The sequence below is a fragment of the Ziziphus jujuba genome, chromosome 12, assembly GCF_031755915.1.
Source record: "Ziziphus jujuba cultivar Dongzao chromosome 12, ASM3175591v1".
NCBI lineage: Eukaryota > Viridiplantae > Streptophyta > Magnoliopsida > Rosales > Rhamnaceae > Ziziphus > Ziziphus jujuba.
The window spans coordinates 7,343,616-7,366,051 of NC_083390.1; the positions used below are offsets into that span (position 1 = coordinate 7,343,616).

General features: G+C 31.8%; 2 protein-coding genes across 3 annotated transcripts; both read right to left on the reverse strand.

Annotated features, from left to right (window-relative positions):
- Nucleotides 1–6,028: 6,028 nt before the first annotated feature.
- Nucleotides 6,029–7,904, reverse strand: LOC107419892 (metalloendoproteinase 3-MMP). Its single transcript, XM_016028720.4, has one exon. The coding sequence runs from the start codon at nt 7,379–7,381 to the stop codon at nt 6,260–6,262; it is 1,122 nt and encodes a 373-aa protein (XP_015884206.3). The 5' UTR covers nt 7,382–7,904; the 3' UTR covers nt 6,029–6,259.
- Nucleotides 7,905–13,133: 5,229 nt separating this feature from the next.
- LOC107435277 (uncharacterized) lies at nt 13,134–17,087 on the reverse strand. 2 transcript variants are annotated; one of them, XM_025067883.3, is made up of 8 exons: nt 16,414–17,087; nt 16,134–16,187; nt 15,674–15,814; nt 15,220–15,585; nt 14,367–14,609; nt 14,040–14,132; nt 13,589–13,789; nt 13,134–13,507 (listed from the first exon to the last, which is right to left on the reverse strand). In XM_025067883.3, the coding sequence occupies exons 1-8, from the start codon at nt 16,732–16,734 to the stop codon at nt 13,295–13,297; spliced, it is 1,632 nt and encodes a 543-aa protein (XP_024923651.3). In that variant the 5' UTR covers nt 16,735–17,087; the 3' UTR covers nt 13,134–13,294. The 2 variants fall into 2 exon arrangements, with proteins under 2 accessions (XP_024923651.3, XP_015902327.2); XM_016046841.4 differs by lacking the exon at nt 16,134–16,187 and having other exon boundaries at nt 16,414–17,081.
- Nucleotides 17,088–22,436: the final 5,349 nt, after the last annotated feature.

Consider the following 22,436-nt stretch of genomic DNA (forward strand, 5'->3'; position numbering starts at 1 on the left):
TGTAAAAACTCTTAAAAAGCCTGAAATATTTTAAAATGTGACTGTTGCTTTATATTCATTAATATATGTACTAATTTAAATGTTTTATTCTAGAAATAAAAAAATAAACTTTATAACTTTGTCATTAAAATTTTTATCACATCTTTTAAATATATATAGATATATTTCACTTTTTGTTATATATCTAGACATTTTTTTTTGGCTCAATAAATCTAGATTTTTAGAAATTTTAAATATTTTTTGTTGAATTAGAAATGTTAGATATGATTACTATTTGGTCTTAAAAACGTCCATGGAGTTATAATTATGAAATAAATAAAATATTTTTTTTAAAAAAAAATACATTAATATTAAGATAAATATGTTAAATCTTTCATGGAACTTGATATACTTTATTTTTTTTATTTTGTATATATTTCAGAAGATTTTAATTTGTTTTTAAAAAAAAAAAAAAAAAAAAGTCCGATGCCATGGAGATGAGGATTAAACTGTCTGGTCAAGGATTAACGTCTGCAAAAAAACAATCTTTGCACCATGTTTGATAACAAAAGGAAAACCTAGATCGGCATGAAGCTAATTTTGAACAATTTAATGGGGCTGGGTTTCTTGGGTTCAGAATTGAAGCAGAGGAAGGAAGGACCATGGTAGTCGGTCGTCTGAGCGTGTGGTGTGTGGTGGTTGCGCCTTAGGCACGTTCTGTTCTTCCTAAATCACTTCATTTAGACACATTTCTTCATCTAATCATAATCTTTTGGACCCACAGACCCGTGTAGTCCTTCTACCACTGTCTTATGCTTCTAAAGTCTAAACCAACGGAGCAAATTAAATCCAGTCCCGCGGTTTCCTATCTTCACACGTTCCTATGTGAACAATCCAAGCTAGAACAGTGATTTGTTGCAAAGATAAATAAATAAACTAATAGAAAACAAAAACAAAACTGGAACTGTAATTATTATTATTATTTCTTAGAGGATGAGGTTTCGATCTCTCTACATTTGCTAGAGGAAGTAGTGAATTTTTATTTTTATTCATTTTTTTTTTGAATAAATAAAGTAGTGAATTCACTTCTTTCAAAAGAAACTAATTATCGCATTATTGGTCATTATAAATCCAATTTTATGTGCATATTCATTGATTTCTTTTTTTATTTTTTTAACATTAAAAACCTATGATAAAAATAAAAAAATAAAAGGCTCTAAAATTTCATACCACGGATCAACATTTGGATTGATTATAAAATTTAATCTTTTTAATTTTTTTTCAAATTAAAAGGATTTGTTTTAACCAAAAAAAAAAAAAAAAAAAAAACACACACACACACACAAATATTGTTAATGGTAATGTTTGAGTCATTATCTTCTTTCTATTTCTACACTTAGTTCTATTTTTATAAGTGTACAGCATCATGTCCGAAGAGTTCAGGCGTGTCCATGTCCATAAATATGTATAGGTATATGTACATAAAATATGTGTAGGAAGTGTTGATGGTTCGTATCACTACTGTAAATGTATTCTACCATGAATTTGTTATCTTAGTTAATAATTTATAATTTTGATCTTTTTTTTTACTTTGGATCTAATTTTTGTCGGGAAAGTAAAGTAGTAAACAAAATTAGGTAGAAAAAACAAAATTTGAACTGTGAAATCTACACGCATCACTGTATTAACTTTAAGAATTCCAACAAATACAAAAAATCAGTACTGCAGGCATACTTGGGTCTTTCAATCACCTAAAATGTAAATAGTAAAATAAAAAACAAATGTAAATGACTAAGACAACAAAATATGCCGGAAGCTAAAAATATCTAAAAATAATAAGACGAACAGTAATAAATCAGTGACAAAAAAGAAATATCTACAATAATATCAGAACAAATCCAACGGCCAACAACACCTTGAGATCCCACCAAGAACCCAAAGTTTGGTAAGCATCAGATGTGTCACTCTGCTGCGTGGACTCTGTAGATGAAGAAGGATTGTAATCGGGATTGAATACGTAATTGGGAGTGTAATTTTAATTTTTCCAGCAAGCCTTTCAAACTTTGGAAAAATTACCGACCGCTATCATCGGTAATATCGATTACCCCTCAATAAAATATTTTATGTATTGCACCATAAACCATGTTAAGTTCAATTTCTCTTTAATGATAAAAAAACAAAAGAAAGCAAAGAAAATACAATAATATGTTATCAAAAAGCAAAAATTACTAAGAAGGACCATCGTTATTGCTGATAAATCATTGGTAATTTCACAAATGTATAAAACAAATATATATATATATATATATATATATATAAATATATATATATATATATATATATATATATATAAATATATATATATATATATATATATATATTTTTTTTTTTGTTAATGGATTAATTTGTTTTTTTTTTTTGTTTTTTTTTTTGTCATTACTTAAGTGGCATTTAACAATGTATTAACACCATTTCTATAGTGTTATACATAATATAAAAATAATTGTAATAACATATAGTGTTATATATAAAAAATTACCAAAAGAACTATTGAGAATATTGATAGGTGTTGTCGGTAATTTTTCCAGCAAATATGTTAATCTCTAGAAATATTATCGACAGGGACCATCAAGCTGTTGGTAATTTTGGTTGCAATTTTTTTTTCTTTTTTTTTGTTAATGGGTTAATTTGTTTTCTTTTTATCTTATGTTTTTTATCATTACTTCAGTAGCATTCAATAATCTATTACCACAATTTCTATGGTGTCATACATAATACAAAAATAATTGTAATAACAAATTTGGTAAGATTAACTTTACACAACTGATGTAATTAACTATATTAATAAATTGTTTTATTATGTTTTATTTCATTTTTGATTGAATTGTATGCTTTATTTTGTCAAATTTATTATATAAAATTACAAGAGATAAACCCTTTAAATCATACGAGCTAGATTTATTTCTAATCTTTTTTCCTTTATGACAAAATGTATTGTACAAGAATTTTACTGTGTCTCTTTATAGCTCATAGTGCTTCAACAAAGATAGAAATTAAAAATACTGACGTCATCAACAATATCAACATTGGGGCATGACGTGAACCTTATATTATATGAGACATGAATGAATGGACGCACTGATTGTTTATTAATTAGGTATAAAAAATCAATTAATTTACTTGAAACATATCAAAACAAAATAGAGGCTGAACTATAAAAAAGCTTAATAAGCCAAAACTAACATACATGTAATATCTCTCTTCGAATGGAAAGGGGAGCCCAAACCGTAGTTTAGGACCAACGAAAACCCCCCAAAAGATGCTTTAGTTCTTTTATTTTATTTCATTTTTTCTGTGGTGTTTCTTGTTGACTATCGCATAAAGATCAGTTGCTTTGTGTAAATTGTTTTATTATCTTTGCCATTTCTCTAAACTATTTTAGTATGATTCCAAAGCCTAATGTGGCAGAAAATTGTTGGATAATATATGGAATTTATCAAATACAGTTACTTTCTACGTGGTGTCATTGTTTTAGCTGGTTATTACGTTGTGAATTTCTCACATAATATAAAATTTTCAAAACAAATTAAAACCTCATAACTAAACTGATTAATTTAAATATAAATCTCATAGCAATTTCTAGTATTTGCCTAGATTCCCATTTTGTTCATGCAATCAAAGGGAACAAAAATGCTACAAAAATTTTCAATGCAAGTGCTACTATTGCCTCTGCTGCTACTCATCATTCCAATATGTGATCCACATCATTTTCTTTCATGATCATAGACATATGCTAAATTAATTAACGACCATGGCAAAAAGGGTGTGGCATTTAAAAACTGTAAATTAAATTGGCATTTTCGTTGATTCTTGTTGGCTAGCAATTAAGTAAATGAAGATAAAAACTAGATGTTTATTCCATTGCAGCATCGCTACTATGGAGATTCAGTGCCATTTGGATCCAAAGAATAAGCTTTTCAAAATACCAGTGCACTAGGGTTCTTCAGCTCAACAAAAGCTTTGGCAGATTATGCACAGCTGATTATAGATCTTAAGAAGAACCCATCTGCTGAAAGTTCCCCGTTATCACCACTGGGGGTCTTATTGTGGAAGTAAGTTACAAAATTTGATTAATGATCATTATTTGAAGGTTTGCTTAAACCGATGATTTTGTTTCTGTTGGTAATATTCAGTGCTTGCATCATGGTTTCGTCTAAAATACCCACATATTACCATTAGTGCTTTGGCTTCTTCCGCTCCAGTACTCTCTTTTGATGACATTACACCACAAAAAGGTATCATGTCATTGCCACCAAGGATTTTAGAGTAATAAACTAGACAACTCTCTTGCCTTTTGCTAAATCGAGCTGTCTTATTGATTGGCATTTCTTTTGTTGCCTAATGAAAACAGGATACCAGTAAGAGTTGCTACATTGCAATAAGACAATCTTGGTCTGAAATTGACAAAGTTGTAGCTCAACCAAATGGGCTTCAGAATCTTACCAGAATTTGTAGTACTTGCGGGTGATCATAAATCTTTTATATCAACCTTCTCCAAATTCAAATATGCATTGTTGTAATTTTGGTTGAAAAATGAAAACGCACTTCTGTCATGCCTTTTTTCCCCTTGAACGTTCCCATTTATTAGGTCTTTTAATTCATCAAAACAGCTGAAGAACTTCTGAGAATTCTTGTATACCTATTCGGATCAAAATGACAATCCTCCTCCAAATAGTAAAGTCAGCAATCTATGTAGTGCCATTAACGGAGCATCTGAAGGGACTGATATTCTACACAGGGTTGCTGCAGCTCTCAACGTTAGCATTGGCCTTCCTTGCAACCTTTTAATTGACTACAAACCAAGCAATAAGAGTGAATGAACTTGGCAGGTATTTTATGTATTTATATGTTCACATACAGTCTAAATTTGAATCTGAACATAGCATATTAAAAAAGTGGTGCTCAGTTCCAAAAATTGGTAAATTCCATGCGACTATTTCTTAGGTTTCAAGAGAAATTAATTACATTTTTCATCAATTTTTTATTTTCAAAGTTCAATGGGATTGTGTGTGGGTCTGGAAAGAAAAAAGGAAGGAAAGCAGTGCAGTGATCGTGCTTCTCGGGAAGGAGGGATGAAAAAATTAATTTTTTATTTTCATTAAGGATAAAATAGAAGGTAGATAAAAAAAAAAAAAAAAAATTGAAAGAGAAGACCATATTTCATCACCCATCTATTTTGGTGGGTGTTGGACCAAAATTTCCTTACTTATCAAGGTAGAAGGCCCAATTTAGAAGCCTCTTGGACCCAAAGGCCCATATATTACTTCTATCACTGTCTTCTGCTACTCTAGTCTAAACCTGTGGAGCAGATAAAATCCAGTCCAGTGGTTTCCTAACCTCACACGTTCCTACGTGCACGATCCAAGCTAGAACAATAATTTATTGCAAAAGTAAATAAATAAACGAATAGAAAACAAAAACAAAATTGGAACTATAATTATTATTATTATTTCTTAGAGGATGAGATTTCGATCTCTCTACATTTGCTAGAGGAAGTAGTGAATTTTTTTTTTCTTTTATTTTTTTGAATAAATAAAGTAGTGAATTCACTTGTTTTGAAAGAAACTAATTATCGCATTATTGATGTATATTGATTGATTCTTCTTCTTTCTTTCTTTTTTCTTAATATTAAAAACCTATAAAAAAAATAAAAAGCTCTTTTCTAAGTGTAAAGCATTATACCCGTAGAGTACAGGTGTGTCCATGTCCATAAATATGTATAGGAATATGTAAATAAAATATGTATAGGAAGTGTTGATGGTTCGTATCACTACTGTAAATGTATTATACTATGAATTTGTTATCTTACTTAGTAATTTATAATTTTGATCATTTTTTTTTTTTTACTTTGGATCTAATTTTTGTTGGGAAAGTAAAGTAATTTTCTTTTGGTAAAGTTTTTGTTATTTTGTTATTTTATATTAGGATTCAATTTTTTATTGATAACTAATTTTACAAGAGATTGTAAACAAAACTAGGAAAGAAAAAATAAAATTTTAACTGTGGAATCTATACGTATCACTGTATTAACTATAAGAATTCCAACAAATACAAAAAAGCAGTACTGCAGGCATACTTGGGTCTTTCAATCACCTAAAATGTACATAGTAAAATGAAAAATAAATGTAAATGACGAAGACAACAAAATATGCCCGAAGCTAACAATATCAAAAAAATAATAAGACGCAACGGTAATAAATGAGAAACATAAAAGAAATATCTACAATAATATCAGAACAAATCCAACGGCCAACAACAACTTGAAATCCCACCAAAAACCCAAAATTTGGTGAGCATCAGATGTGTCATTCTGCTGCGTGGACTCTGTAGAAGTAGAAGAAGGATTGTAATTGGGATTGGCTCCGTAAAGGCTCTGAATGCCCTGTACGTCGTCGCTGGCCAACTGCACCTTCTTCGTCCTCGACGGTATAGTCGGATACATAATCGCTTCCTCAACCGATGAGTGACCTAACCCTAGCAAATGCCCAATTTCGTGAACGGCCACCGATTCCATATCAATTGCTGACGTCAGCGACGACGTCGTTACGTCACCGGAAACAACCCACTCCTCCGCATCGTCCAAGTGGAATCGCCCACTCGGCGGCGAGAACGCGTGAGCCAACGTTCCCAAAATTTCGTCGAACGGCTCGCCGTCGCCGTGATCGCCGTTGTAGAATCCGATCCTTATATCGGCGCCGTTGTACGAATCCGTCTGCGTGAAAGTTAAAGGCGTTACCTCCGACCAACGCGCGAACGCGCTCGTGAACACGCTCTTGACGGTGTCGGTTAGGCCATTCGACGGATCGAACGCATAGGTCAAATCGCGCCTGCTCTCCGGCCAGACCGGCTGGCCGGGGAAATAGGAGTAGTGCTGTACGGAGTGGAAGTGCTTGCTGTTTAACGACGTTGATTTGCCGGAATTCATGGAAGTCGTGCCGTTGACGATGTCGGCGTTGCCGCATCTTGGCCGAGTGATGTGGTTTAAAGTCTGTTCGTCGAGTTCGCCGGTGACGTTGAGATTGAAGTTCTTCTGGTAAGTTTTGATGGCGGATTCGAGCTCGTCGTCGAAATCGTCGGTGAAATTCGACGACGGCGGAGAGTTAGGGATATAGCCGAAGTAGTGGAAGTAGTTCTTGAGCTTGGACAAGCCATCGGATTTCTCACCGGGACGACAACCGCCGAATTTCTTGAAGGAGTCCCAAGCACCTTGAACGGCCGTACTATTCGGTTGTAGCCATGGAGGGATCGATGTAATATTGGGGAAGAATCGAGCTGAAATTGGAGTGTACGAAAATGATGAGAGACACAGAGCGATGGTTAAAAGGTATAAACTGAATCTCATTTTCGTTTCGGTTTTTTTTTTTTTTTTTTTTCTCCCTCTGTTTTCTTGATTGATTAGATTTGGGTATTAGTGTGGATAAAAGGGTATAAATATTCTGTTTGGTTGAAAGGAAAATGAACGAATGTGAATTGGTAAAAGAAAAAAAAATAAAAAGTACAAGTCTAAGGAAGAAATTGATAATAATGGAAGTTGTCGTTGCTTGCTGCTGGGGCCGGCAAGCAAACAATGGCGTGGTGGCGTTGATAAGTCCATGAAACCTGTGTCTTTTGAGGTCTTCGTCAAGCGCGTTGAAAACTCGGGATCTTTGAACTTTTCGGTAATGGTGGTTGTGGCTGATATAACGCGGACCTTTCAAACGGCGTCGTTAGGGGCTTTTCCTTTACCATAAGAAGTTTCCATATGTTATATTTTCTAATATCAAAACGAAAATATTTTGACTTTTGGAAGGTTTTCATTTCTAATAATGATGAACATATATTTATGGGCGTTGAATTTCGCTAACACGTGTAACCATATTAAAGGGCCTCAGCAGAAAAAGAGGGAAAAAAAAAATCCAAAGAAAATATGGTTTTTGTTTTGGCTACTTCATCCGATGGGTGATTTTGACAAATGCTTTTTGTTTAATCAAATAGATATTATATAGTTAATTATATTTATTAATTTACAGTGTATAGAGAATTTTTTGGGAAAAAACCAATATTATATAGGAGAGTTTTGGTAAGTTATTTTTAGTTATTAATTTATTAAACAAAAATATAATTTAAAAGAGTGGTGACGTGTACATGAGCAAATCTCTAGATGTTTATTTATATTTTTTTGGAAGACTCAAAACAAATTTCTAGAATGTTGACTAAAGCAAGGCCATGATAAAAATAAAGAAAAAAACTAGAGTTGGGGTAGATAATGATGTAACTCCACAAGAATTGTGAATGTTAGTGAAAACACATCAAGTTGAATTATATCACATGGAAAAATTGATAGGTATCAGGTATTTTAAAAAGTTTCATTTGTTCACATGCGTGATTAATTGTATTGCTAGTATGAGTCATATCTCCAATAATTACTTTTATTTACCAATATGGTGGTAACTTAATCAAAATTATTATTTATGAAACTGATTATAAAAGTGTTTATAATCAATCCAAAAAATTAATATACTTCTTGCTTCTTTTAGGTTCTCAACTTCTAGAAATCTAAGCTTATTTTTTACACCATTAGATTTGTCTTTTTCTTAAAAAAAAAAAAAAAGGATAATATGATTCATTTTTCATGATTTTTAGTCAAATACGATTTAATTTCTATGATTTCAAAAATATTATTAATTTTTCTCTATTTTTAACAAGTCGTCATCTTTTCTATTCTATTGGAGGGCGTCATCTAGAAAGAAAAAAATAAGAATCGAACGAAAAATATGGTTTTTGGATTGGCTACGTCACCCAACTGGTGATTTTGTTCAAAATCCTTCTTTTCAAATGGATATTATATGTCGATATTGATATAATTAATTTGCTCTTAAATTTTTATAAAATCTATGACATAGTCTGATATACCACGTAAAAGCAAACTTAATAGTTAATTTTAACTATTTATAGTATATAAAGAGTTTTGCAGAGTTGTTAATTATTTACAAAATTTGGATCACAAAATATAATTTAAATAGTGTTGTTGTCATGTATATAAACAAATCCCTAGATATAGACTAAAGCAGGGCTATGACAAAAATAAAGGAGAAAAAAAAAAAAAAAGATTGGGTAGCGTAAATGGCCCACAAGAATTATGAATATTGAGTGAAAACACGTCAAGTTGAAATATGTTACATAAGAAAATGTTAGGTTATCTGTATTTTAGAAGTTTCATTCATTCACATACATGATTCTTGTATTTGTGATGCTTGTATCAGTCATATCTCCAATAGTTATTTTAATTTCTATTTATTTATAAATATGGTGATACTGGTACATTAATTAAAATTAGGATTTTTGGCACTGATTTGTAGTTTCAACTGTTTTACACTTTTAACTTTTGCAGTATCCGATTGAATTCAATATTTTTTTAAGTTTGTAAACGATTCAGTATTGTCCTAAATTTTCATTTTGTGATTTTTAACTATAAAATACATGTGCAATTGCATGTAAAGGGATTTACCTTTTTCCGGATAGCATATAATTAGAATAAAATTTTTATTTTGATTAATATAATTTAGCAATTGATGTCCTGGTAAAAAGATTTTTAACTAATGTTGTACTATGTATTAACTTCAAAGGGAATTGATTCTAATTCGATAGGGTTAAATGTAAAATTGTTGAAACTACATGAGTATTGGTACTAAACTTCCTTAAATATATTACTAAAACTAATTATAATAGAGTTTTTCTTTTTTTTTTTTTTTTTTTTTTGCTTTTGGAAAAATTAATATACTTCAGGCTCGAAATCTTTATTTGGCCTCTTCTTTCTGTCTCCATTCTGACTGGTTCGTAATCAATCTTATTTTACAAATTAAATATATTTATTTATATATTTTTAATCCAAATTTATCAAAATATGATTAAAATACAGGCAATTATAAAATTTCTTAAAAGAATAGTAAGTCTTTCAAATCGGGGTTTCTATTCATATGGAATAGTAATCCGTAAATTTAAGAGTAGTATGCAAAATAGACTATGAACAGAATAACTATTTTATAGGTTTAACCATTTTTTATTTTATATATTTTTAATTTCAATAATATTTATTTTATGAGAATATATACTCCCGCATTTCAAAGACCATTCATTCCTTTTAAAAGGCTTGAAATTGGTATTCTTTCACTTCAAGCATAAACATTTCTTTCACTTCAAGCATAAACATACTTACCCAATTCATGATACATTTAAAGCTAGATTAATTGTTTTATACTAAAATATATTAATAGTTACAAAATTTGATTTTTAATTTATTCCAAATATGATATTTTTGAAAGAAAAGAATATTTATAAATATCAAACGTTGAATTTAATTCAATATAACAATCAAATATATCAATAGGAATAATTATTCATTATTTTTTTTTTAATTCTTATGAATAGGTAGTTCTATTTTATGCAGAATAATCATTTTGTATATTAAAATATCCTAAAAATGTACCAACTGTTGAATGGTTAAACGTATTATCTATTCCACAAATCAATTGTATCCTATGTTATATGTTTTAACATAACTAAGTTATATTTCAGCAAAAAAAAAAAAAAAAAAAACATAACTAAGTTATATGTTAATTAATAAAATATTGATATATAACACCTAATATAATATTTTAATATATTATTTTAGTAGATTTAATTGGTACTTTTAACCTTAGCCATTTATAGTTAGCTTCTATCTTAGATTTTTTAAAATTTATTCAGAAAAGAAATCAGAAAGCAAGAGAGGTAGCAAATCAGATTGGTTAAGAAGGTCCCAATGAACTGGTGGTCTACCAGAAAGGGCCCTTTCAGCAATCCAATCTACTGTATTACAATAAACAGGAATAAGAGGAAAACTACCGCTACTAAATTCTCTATGAAGACTTTTAACATCCTTCAGGGTAGCTTCTATTTTCCAGCAGCAGATCTTTCCGTCACCCATTAAACCATTGATATACATGACATTAATCATTAAAAAAATTAAAAGTTTCTTTCAGTATAGTTGACTAACAATATAATAACGTATATGTAACTTAGGGATCAACAACTATAAGTAGAGGAAAGTAAATAAAGAATTAATAAAAACAAATGAAAACAAATCAACATAGGGAATAACAACATTTTGCCGATGTTTTTACCCTCTTCACAAAAGGTCGAAAAGTCTTTTCCCCAATTGAATTATTTCCCACCATGTCATTATATAAACTTCAGCCACAAAATAGTTCCTTCTTAAAATAAATGGTAAACAACAATTTTTATGTTCAAAGAAATACATCATTCATTACGTTATATTTTTTATTTTTTATTTTCGATGGTCATAATGTATTATGTTAATTTTATACTTTTTCTATTTTATTTTATTTTGCTAAATATACGTTAAATTAGTGGTTAGGTTTAAATACTTTTGACCCATAAAGTGTAACCTACCACGTTTGACAACTAACAACAGCCAATCCACGATTTCGTTCAACGAATTTTTTTTTTCCCCCCCTTTTTTCCAAGAAAGTTCCAGAAAATTTTAATTATTATTATTATATAAGGAATTAGTTTCCATTTGACAGAAAATTTGTTTTTTTTTTTACTGTCAAATTTTGAAAGAAGCTACAAACCGTATTGGGTTCGTGTTAGTCAGAACCCAATACACCCAGATTCGTATCGAGAAAAACACAACAACAGTTTCAAAGATCCAACCTTCTTTATATATAAAAACAAACAAACCCATTCTCTCAAAAAAGTCTTTGGAAGAAAGAAAATTATTCACTATCTTGCGTTTGGTTACCAAGAAAATTTTTAAGTTAATTGAAAATGGATTCAAATTCTTGGGCAGATCAATGGGACACCCATCAAGACAATGATCCGCCAATTCCTCCAAAAGGGAAGAAAACTCTTGGTGATGATGGAAAAGGAAAATATTCAAGGAAAATGGAAGAGGGTTTGGATAAAACCAAAACTGCAGCTACAAATGGTATGAGAAAAGTTAAGACAGGAGCTGTTTTGAGTGTTCGTTGGATCAAAGACAAATGCCACAGGAACACCCAAAAAAACTAAGCTCAATCTGAAGCTATGTGCCAATATTGATGTAATCAAGAATTCTTTAAAATCTTTTTTAATATTCTGTTTGATTTGGGTTTTGTTATTTATTATATGGGACTTCTGGTATTTATATATCTGTATATGATCAGGTTGGTTATTTGATATCTGAAAAGTGATTTATATAAGCATAAATGCATGTTCTGGTCGATTTTCAATTTGAGGTTCTTGATTCTCTCTCTGTGTCAAGAAATTTTCTCTTTATGTTTTTTCAAACTAGGAGTTTGCAAATGGAATAATATGTACATAAATATATTGGTCTTAAATATTTAGCTAATATATATATATATATATATATATATTGGTCTTAATAATTATTAAGCTTTTTCATTCAGATAAGGATATGTTGATTTGAGCTTGAGCATGATGCCAAGCAGTTCTCTGATTTGATTTTTTTCTTCTTATTTAATTATTGAAAATCCTGAATCAAACGAATAATTTTGAATTAAATCAAAGTAGCTTTCAGCTTAAAACATAATTTCAACACATATCAAAATCAAACACATTAAACTGCTATCAGAAATATGTTACGACAAAATTAAGGAGATCAACTATAGATTAAAAGATTGGTAAGGATCGTTGCATCACATCTGGAAACGAAATATTCTGTGTTGCTTCTGCTGCAAACAATCATGACAATCTTCCTTGTGAAATGCAAACAATCATGCTACCTGGAGATTATCAGACATTAGACCAAAGCCCCTGTTCTGCGAATTTACAATAATCGTCACAGTAGAATGTCTTCCCATGACAAAAATATCCAACCAAATATGTGTTCATTTCATGGTGAAGAAGTTGACCGTTAAGCTCCAGTGGCCAAACTACTATAACTCAAAATAAGCAAGATGAATCCCCATCGAGCAGTTACAGTTGTTTTTCCGCCGTCGTGGTTCCACTCAGTTAATTCGCTTTTGATAATTCTTTGTCCAATGTTTCATTATTTATTTCCATTAACAATTTTTTTATTCTAGAAGTCTTTAATCTTACTAGATTCAACAGTATATACAGATTGAACATCTATAGCAGAACTGAGTGAATACATATGTTTTGCTAGACATCAACGGCCTAGTTCATCAATTTATGCATGCTGAATTTAGCATCAAACACATAACACTTTGAGGAACATGTGCAGCAACAAAAAACAAAAAGATGGAACCTAGATTTAACATTGAGCAGGCCTTTCATAATTAGGGGGTAGTGAAGGGCAGTTCTCATTCATGTTAGCATATGGCTGAATAGTATTATATTCAGGCAGCTCCATACGATATTCACCAAGAATCTGGCAGAATGGAACACGTCCATCCTCGGTGTTGCACCAACTTGGCAAACGCGTATGGTTGTCCTCAAAAAGCTTAAGCATATATGCATCACGAATCTGCATTGCATGTTATATAAAGCTATGTCAGACTCAGATATTGGTTGGAACGAGAGTGGAGTTTTATCCAGGTTTACTTACAGTAAATTCAGTAACTTGAATAAAGTTAGCAATCGGCCCAAAAAGTCCAGCCTCTTTGTACATGGAAAGGATGAAGGCAACGCATGTTGTAGACTTCCCATCGCTGTATACCCATTCATCCTTTTCTGGAATGGTAAGTAATTGATCAAATGTGATGCCCCGCTTTTCAGTCTCAACTAGAATCTCCTGCAAGTCCAGTTCCTAAAAAGAAAATTTTATATCTATAAATATATATTTACAGTTAACAACAGGCTGGTTCGTGAGAAAATTTGAATTACAAAAAAAAAAAATAAATAAATAAAAGATACAAATCCAATAAAAAACTGATTTGGAGAGTAAAATTTTATTAACATTATAGATGTTAACAGTACTAGGAAAACAGCTAACAATTAAGCAGTCAAAGGATACAGCATAACAGTTCTCAATGATAACTTAAGGAAGGCAAAACTACCTCAGTTCCCAGTCGCTTATTTAGAGCTTCATTCCACATATTTGCAGCATAAGCTGGCTGCAATCTCGTCCACATAGACATGACAGAAACCACCTGTAAACAACAGCTTCCGCTTAGAGAAGTCATTGGCTTTGTTACAACACATATGCAAACTATATAAAAAAAGAAAAAGAAAAAGAAAAAGAAAACTACTGTTTTGCAGTTCTGTGAAAAATTGTTAACCATACAATGGCATTGTAAAAATACACAATTAATCCATGCAAACAGACATACTAAAATCTATATAGTAATTTTACTATTACAAAATGCTAAACATTAAATGTTTACCAAGTGAGCATCAAGAGGAGGAGGATAGTTGTCACCCACGGTGTCAATCCAGCTAAAGATCATATTGTGATATCCATATGGCTTTCCTGACATACTTCGAGCATATTCCCATGCGGCTGTATTGTTGAATTTCGCACGCATCTCAGGGTGCAAGGGAAGCAATGCTATTTGTGGGTTAGAACTATCCTTCAGTGCCAATTCCCACCATTCCTCCCAAGGAATTACCACAATAATTTCTTCACCCTGAAAAATCATACAAGTTTTAGTTATGTCGAACATTAGAATACTCAATCTGGTAACTGTGAAGAGAATAATCTCAGTAAAATGTTTCAAATCACACATAAATATTCCAAATAAGTAACAGAACAACAATTTCGTATCAATTATCAGTTAGTTCTCCATTTCCGTTCATTTGTTTGAATTCATAATTAATTTATGTATGATTCAACTAACTTGCAGACTTAGAAGAAGTAAAAAGATTCAGCAGACTTTATTTTCTGTTATCTAATACAATACAGGACCAAAGCCATGAGAAAAGAGTGACTTCCTCCATTTGAGTTGGCAAAAGGTAATTGCTCATGTAATCAAAGGATCGAATTTTGCAGACATTCCTCTTGACCAAAATGTAAGAAAATAAATCGATAAAAGAAGAACAAGATGTTGCACTCATTAATCATAAATCAAACATCAAAATGCATCTAAACAAGCTACTGCTACAATATATAGGATGAACTTATATTTTACATTCATTATGATTTTACCTTAAAGACAGTGCAATGTGCCGTTTGTTTCATTCTACATTCATTACGATATTACCTTAAAAGACAGGTGCAATACGTGATTGGTTTCATACCTTTTCATTCTCGTGTCCTGATTCACCGACCCAAAGATTGCCCATTTCATCCTTCAAGCACACAGATGTATGACCTGCAAATGCACCTGTAACCCATTTTTCTAATGTCTCAAATCCACCCCACCGTCCACGGATCTTTGAAACTGCCAGAAAGTCACCAGAATGAACATCTTCAGGATTTATAGTCACACGCCAAGGCTGTGGCCGTTTTTCGAACGTGGCACCCATGTGCTTACTCAAAAAAGCTAAGTTTGCACTCTGACCCCAAGCGGTGTTAGAAAACAGAGGCAAGACATCTATTAAAGATAGAAGGGTTCCCATCATCCCAGATGGCATGAGGAATACGGAAATCCCATGCTGCTTTACCTGCTCAATAGTCAGTTAAACAGTTATCTTTATGCAAGAAGATTGTCTAGCATGGAATTCAAACAAATTATGAATAATTTGAGCATACATATTCCAGCTCTGCAGGCTCTTCCCAGGAATCAAACTTCAATGTATGCTCTCGACCAGAGAAGTAATAATCCCATGTAACCCGATAGGGTGTTGCAAAAACATAGAGATCCATACAGGTCCAGCTGTGTGCCTCAGATGTCTGCAAAAGACAAGAATCAGAAAACGAGCCTGAAAAAAATCTCAAAACACATTATGTAAATATATAACATATCTTAAAAGTTTATGACCATTTGCCGACCCAATCTACTACTTTTCTGGAAGAATTTGAAAATGTCTTCATATGTTCATCAAATCCAAATTAATAAAACCACAAGTTACAGTTTTAACAATGTGCCTAATAGTTTCATGTTACCTTAAACATTGGCTACAGTTGAAAATTTTTCGCATAATTCAGGTACCAATATTAATCTAGATAAGTAACACCAAACTAACAAGTAAAAGAGTTCAAGAAAAGCTACTTTGTGATTGTTCCAAGTGGGTTGACTAATGTTATATAAAGTTGAGCATCCACACTACAATTTCCACACAAAGACATATCAGAAGCAGAGACAAAGCGTTCAATTTCCACACAAACGCATAATAGAAGCAGAGATAAAAGCATTAATAATTTCCTAATGCAACAGTATCATGACGGTTATCATCATTATGCATTCAATTGACCTTCATAACCATTCCAAATTCAATTCAAGTTCGCAATAATCATGATGATGATGATGATGAAGAGGGCAAAGAGCGAACCTTGAGATAGAGAACACCACCACCCAAACCCGGTTCCTTCCGATCACCTTCAGTAAACTCGAGCCTCGCCTCGTTACCGAAAAAGCAAGCTCCTTTCCACTCAATCGACCCATTATTTGGAGTCACCGATCCAACAAAAGAAGGCAACAAATCCACGGCACTGTGGAGATTGTTGAGCACCGGCCATGAAATCTGACGAGGAAGAACAGGAAGGACATCGTTGACCCTAAAGGGCATCTTCAGAGCTTGACCACCAGGCTCCAATCCGATAAAGCAGAGTAACAATAACAAGAGCCATGGAGTAGGAGAGAACAGAGACATGAGATTTAAAGGGAATATATATAATATTTCTGATTGCAACTCTTTTTGAAAATTAGAGGAACCCAAATCAAGAGTTGCAGTGAGAAATATATAGATATATAGATATATAGATATACATAAAGCCCTAATCCTGAGAAAGAAGGTGTAGGATTTGGGGGAAAATTGGAGATGGTGGTCTTGGTCAATGAAACTGGTTGGCTTGTGGGTTATTCTGATAATTCCATGGGGGCATATGTTGGAAATTTGCTTATTTTTGGACTGTTGAGGGATTATTGGAGGATTGTTGGATTAATCGACTTCCATAACTCGGCTTTTTGCTTCGCTTTATTACCGCAAACCTTCCGTTGTTTATATTATTCCCAACGTCGTACGTCCGGAGCCGAACGATGTCTACGTGGTGCCCAAAGTTTTTATTCTTTTTAAACTTATTTTTTAATTTAAAAGTAACATCATATCATTTTCTTATTTATTTAGAAATAATTACATTTTTTTATCCCCAAAAAAAAGTTACATTTTAATTTTTTTTACTTTTTTAGATACAAGTTCTTTTTATAATTAAAAAAAAAAATTTATAATATTATTTTTTATATATTACTATATAACGCATCCACGAATCTTAACTAAATAATTTTATAAAATAATTCGAATATATAAAGTATCCACAAATCTTAACTAAGGCAAAAATTAGTTTTTTTTTTTTTTCTTCACAAATCACTTACCAATCTAACACCACTTCATAAAAATTCTTCACGATACTTTTGAACAAAACTGATAATTATAAAAATTTCACAAAATTTTTTATCTAGTTAAAACACTTTTGAACAATAAAAAGATATATTTATTAAAGTGTTCAATTTTAAAATTATAAACATCTTCAAAAATGTTCAGTTTTATACTTTGAATATATTTAAAATATTCAATTATATATTTCTGAACATATTTGAGATGTTTATATCTAAAGTTGTTCAGTTATATACTTCTAAATGCAATTAAAATGTTCAGTCGTATACTTTTAAACATATTTGAGAGATTTATATCTAAAAATATTCGATAACATACTTCTAAATATATTTATGAATACCATTTGAAATGTTCAATCATATATTTCTGAACATAAATATGTTTAATTAGTAAATATTGCTAATAATAATTTTAAATGGAGATAAAAATATAAAGTTATAATGGAACTATATAAAGGTTGTTTGGTAGTGCAACTAAAAATTTTTCTTCTTTAAAATAATTCAGTTGGTAATAACTTATAGAATAAATTGGCTAACTGATCCTAAACAAACAAATATATAGTAGATGATCAAGACTCAAACCTGCAAGCATATACTGAATATAAACCAGAAAAATAATACTAGAGAATATAGATGAAAATAAAGAAGAAAAAGAATACTAAGATATAACTCGGTTCAATTATCAGATGGATAGTCTACATCCATTGGCCAGTAAAGGAGGAGATTAAATTATATTGATCAAGAGAGGAATATTACAAGCACACACTTATTTAGACAGCCCAAGCTCTTAAGATCATAGAACAACCCTGTTTTCCTATATGAAGGAATACATGTAAAACCCCCAGTGATACCTTAACCTATAAGATATTTTGCCATTCTCACACATGCTCCACTCCCACGCACATTTCTATTATGTTTAAAAATACATCAGGTCAGCTATTAAGTCAAGAAAGAAACCGATGCCTACTTATCTCATATATAAGGTTTTAGTGCCACATCAGCAACGAATTTTCATCTTGGCACTAAAACCATTAACAATCTTTCCCTCTCCTTTGCTTACAGTCATCTCATCAATATTTCAGCAATCAAGTTATGCTCATATATAGCTTAAGCTTATTTGTTGGAATAGGTTTAGTTAACATGTTTGCTGGATTTTTATGCCTGCAATATTCTTCGAATCAACTTCACCTTTATCAATTATATCTCTGATAAAGTGATACTTCTTCTTAATATGCTTTGTCTATCTGAGAAAGCTTGATTTTTTACCAAGAAGATTGCACTTTGGTTATCACAATTGACAATAACTTGGCTTTAAGGTACTCCAAGTTCATTGACAATTCCATTCGACCATAATGCTTCTCTAATATCTTCAGTTGCAGCAACATACTCAACCTCGGTGCTTGAAAGTGCAACACCTGATTACAAAGAAACTCTATAACTAATTGCATTTCCCTAAGCCGTGAATATGTATCTAGATAAAGACTTTCTCTTATCTCCATCACCAGCAAGGTTAGCATCCACGTATTCCATTACACATTCAAAATTTCATTTGCCTCTTTTATACAAAAGGCCTACATCAATACCCTTTAAGTTCCTTAGAATCCATTTCAATACTTTCCATGGAGCTTCTCCTAGATTGCTTATCTAAGGACTAACAACACTTACTGCACATGCTATATCAGGTCTTATATATACCATTAAGTACATATTGCAGCCAACAACATTTGAATTTGGAACCTTTGCTATTTTATCTACCTCTTATTGATTTCTTAGGCATTGTTTTGCTGAAAGTTTGAAATGAGTTGCTAAAGGTGCTGAAACAGAATTAGCATTCTTCATATTAAACTTCTCCAAGACTATGGTTGCATAATCTCTTTGAGTAATAAAAATTTCTTGTCTTTTTTGTATTTCTAAAAATACTTATCCCCAAAGTCTTCTTTACTTCTCCAAGATCCTTTTTCAAAGTGTACTTTCATCTGCTTCTTCAATTTATCAATTTCAGCTTTGTGTTTACAAGCTATCAACATGTCATTCATATATAACAAGCAATAAATATAATCATAACTAGACAATTTCATGTAGTAAATGCAACTATCAAATTTACTTGCAGTATAACTACTTTGAAGTATGAAGTTGTCAAACCTTTTATACCATTGTCTAAGTGATTGTCTTAAACCATAAATTACCTTTTGAAGCAAACAAACCTGAGAATCTTTATTTCCACTTTCATAGCCTTCCGGCTGAGCTAAGAATATTTTTTCCTCAAAATCTTCATGTAAAAGGCTGTTTTGATGTCAAGTTGCTCCAATTCCAATTGCTTTTGTGCTACAATAGACACAAGATTCTAACAGAGGTATTCCTTATAACCGATAAGAAAATTTCATGAAAATTAGTTCCTTCTTTCTGTGTGAAACTTTTTGCTACCAAACTTACTTTAAACCTTGGTAATTCAACACCTGGCATTCCTTCTTTCTTCTTGAATACCCATTTGCAACAACAACTTTTGCTCTCTTTGGTTTATCAGCTAGCTTCTAGGTTTGATTTTTGTTTTGATTTTTGTTTAAAAAGCTAATTTCATCATTCATTACAGCCTCCAATGTTTTGAATCCGTTCTTGATATGACCTTGGCTCTTTAATATCGACCTTCTTTGCAACTTCCAATGCATAAGCAATATAATCAACATGACCATATCTAACATGTGCTGTTTACTTGCGAGCTCTATTTTTAACAAGATTGTAATCAGATAGATCTTCACCATCGACTATTTCAGTAGTTTCAATTGTGTGTTCTAAATCCTACTACTATCACCATCAACTGAAGTATTTTGCTCATCAACTAGTCCTAAAAACTCAGACTCCTTAAACACTACATCTCGGCTTATCAAACACTTCCTTGTTGATTCAAAAGCTTCTAGCGTTTAGTACATTTGGATATCCTAAGAAAATGCATTTTACTGACCTTGATTGTAGTTTTCCTTCTCTAACATGCATAAATGCCAAGCATCCAAAGCTTCTAAGATTACTTAAACCAGAAGCATGTTCAAAACATACTTCTAAAGACACAACAAGTCTTGAGTTTGACAAGATGCTTCATACCGTCTCCAAAATGGTTATGTTCATCCTTTTTGCAAGACCATTCTATTTAGGTGTCATTCTAACTGTCTTGTGTCTTACAATAACATGTTTAGTACAATATGAATTAAACAATTATTTCAGTACTTTAAACCATTGTCAGTTCTAATCGTTTTAATCATTTTTCCTGTTTGAACTTCAATCATAGTCTTCTAATTTTTAAATTTTTGGAATTCTCATCTTTAACTTTAGAAAATAAGCCCATAGTTTTCTTGAAAAATTATCAATTAACGTCATGAAGTATCTACAACCTCCCAAAGACTAAGTTTTGGCTGGCCCCAACAAATCTGAATGGATATAGTCCAATGTTTACTTTGGTTTATGGACAGCTTTATTAAACTTCACTCCTGATTGCTTCCCATAGATGTAGAAATCCAAACTTTCAATTTTATCACCATATAGCAGCCCCTGTTTGTTAGGCTCTATTGGATCTTTGTCACTAATATGGCCTAAGCTCCTATGCCATAATGTGATTTTAGTCAAATCTCTAGCAATGGACACCGAAGCTTCATCTGAAATTGCAGTGCTTAAAGCTTCATCTGAAATTGCAGTACCTTTAGCACATATAACCCCGTTTGTCTTTTTTGCTTTCATCACCACCAAAAGCCCTTTAGAACTTTAAGAACTCATTTATCACTCTTGTATGAATATCCATTATAATCTAATAATACAAGTGAGATTAAATTCCTTTTTGAATCAGGATTATATCTCACATTAGTTAGAGTTCTGATAAAATCATCATTTAGTTTCAATCTCACAGATCCAGTACCAACCACAGGCAAAACAACATTATTTCCCATGAGCACCTTTCCAACTTCAGACTCATTGAAAGATTCGAGCAGATGTTTGTCAGGACACATATGAAAAGAACAATCAAATTCAAGAATCAATTCATGGTTGGTTGTGTTGGTTGATACCAGAAGAACATTTACACTTTCATATCCATCAGAAACAACACTTGCATCACCAATTTCAGATTCTTTTTCTCTTTCTTTCCAATCCCATCAACATATTCTCTTCTAATATGTCATTCTATTTTATAGAGATAGAATTGAATTCTTCCTCTTGACTTTGATCTATTCTTCCTCTTGACTTTGATCTACTTTAATGTTAGCCATGATTCTTTACTTTTCTTGCTTTTGACCTATCTCTGACAATCAAACATTCACCATCAGTTTATGACTCATCATTTATTCTCTTCTCTACATCCTTAGTAGTAGTTGCAGCTAACACCTCTTTCAATCTAAGATTTGCCTACCATATTTTAGAGTGTTTACAAAGTGTACAATTCCTCTTGTTAAAGAATTTAACATTATCATAGCTTATTCTTCATCAGATATTGAAACTTCATCATCCTTTAAATTTGGAATTGATTTTCTAAATTCATCAAGATTATCACTCAAAGGCTTACCTTCTGTCATCCTGAAGCCAAAGCAACGTTGCTTCAAGTAGATGCAATTTGGAAACATGGGGGTGAAGGAGAAGATGTTTCCTTATTCTATCTTTCTTGCTTGTATTTTGCTGAAGGTAATATTCAAGGACAGTAAAATTACCAAACAAGTAGGGGGAGAAGGTTCACAGGTCATTACTATCCCCCCGAGGGGGACTTAGGGGGGTAACGTACCGGTTCTATGAGTTATAGCTACTATCTTTCTTATTAATGGGGTAGGTGATAGAAGAGTTAACTCCTCAGTTAGTGAAGGGACCCATGGGAGGATGGGACCCGAATGATATCTTCTATATTCTACTTAGAGTGAAAGCAGGGGAATAGGAGCTCTACAGGAACACCAATACATGAAGTTAAGGTTATTAAGCTTTAATAGAGTCTGT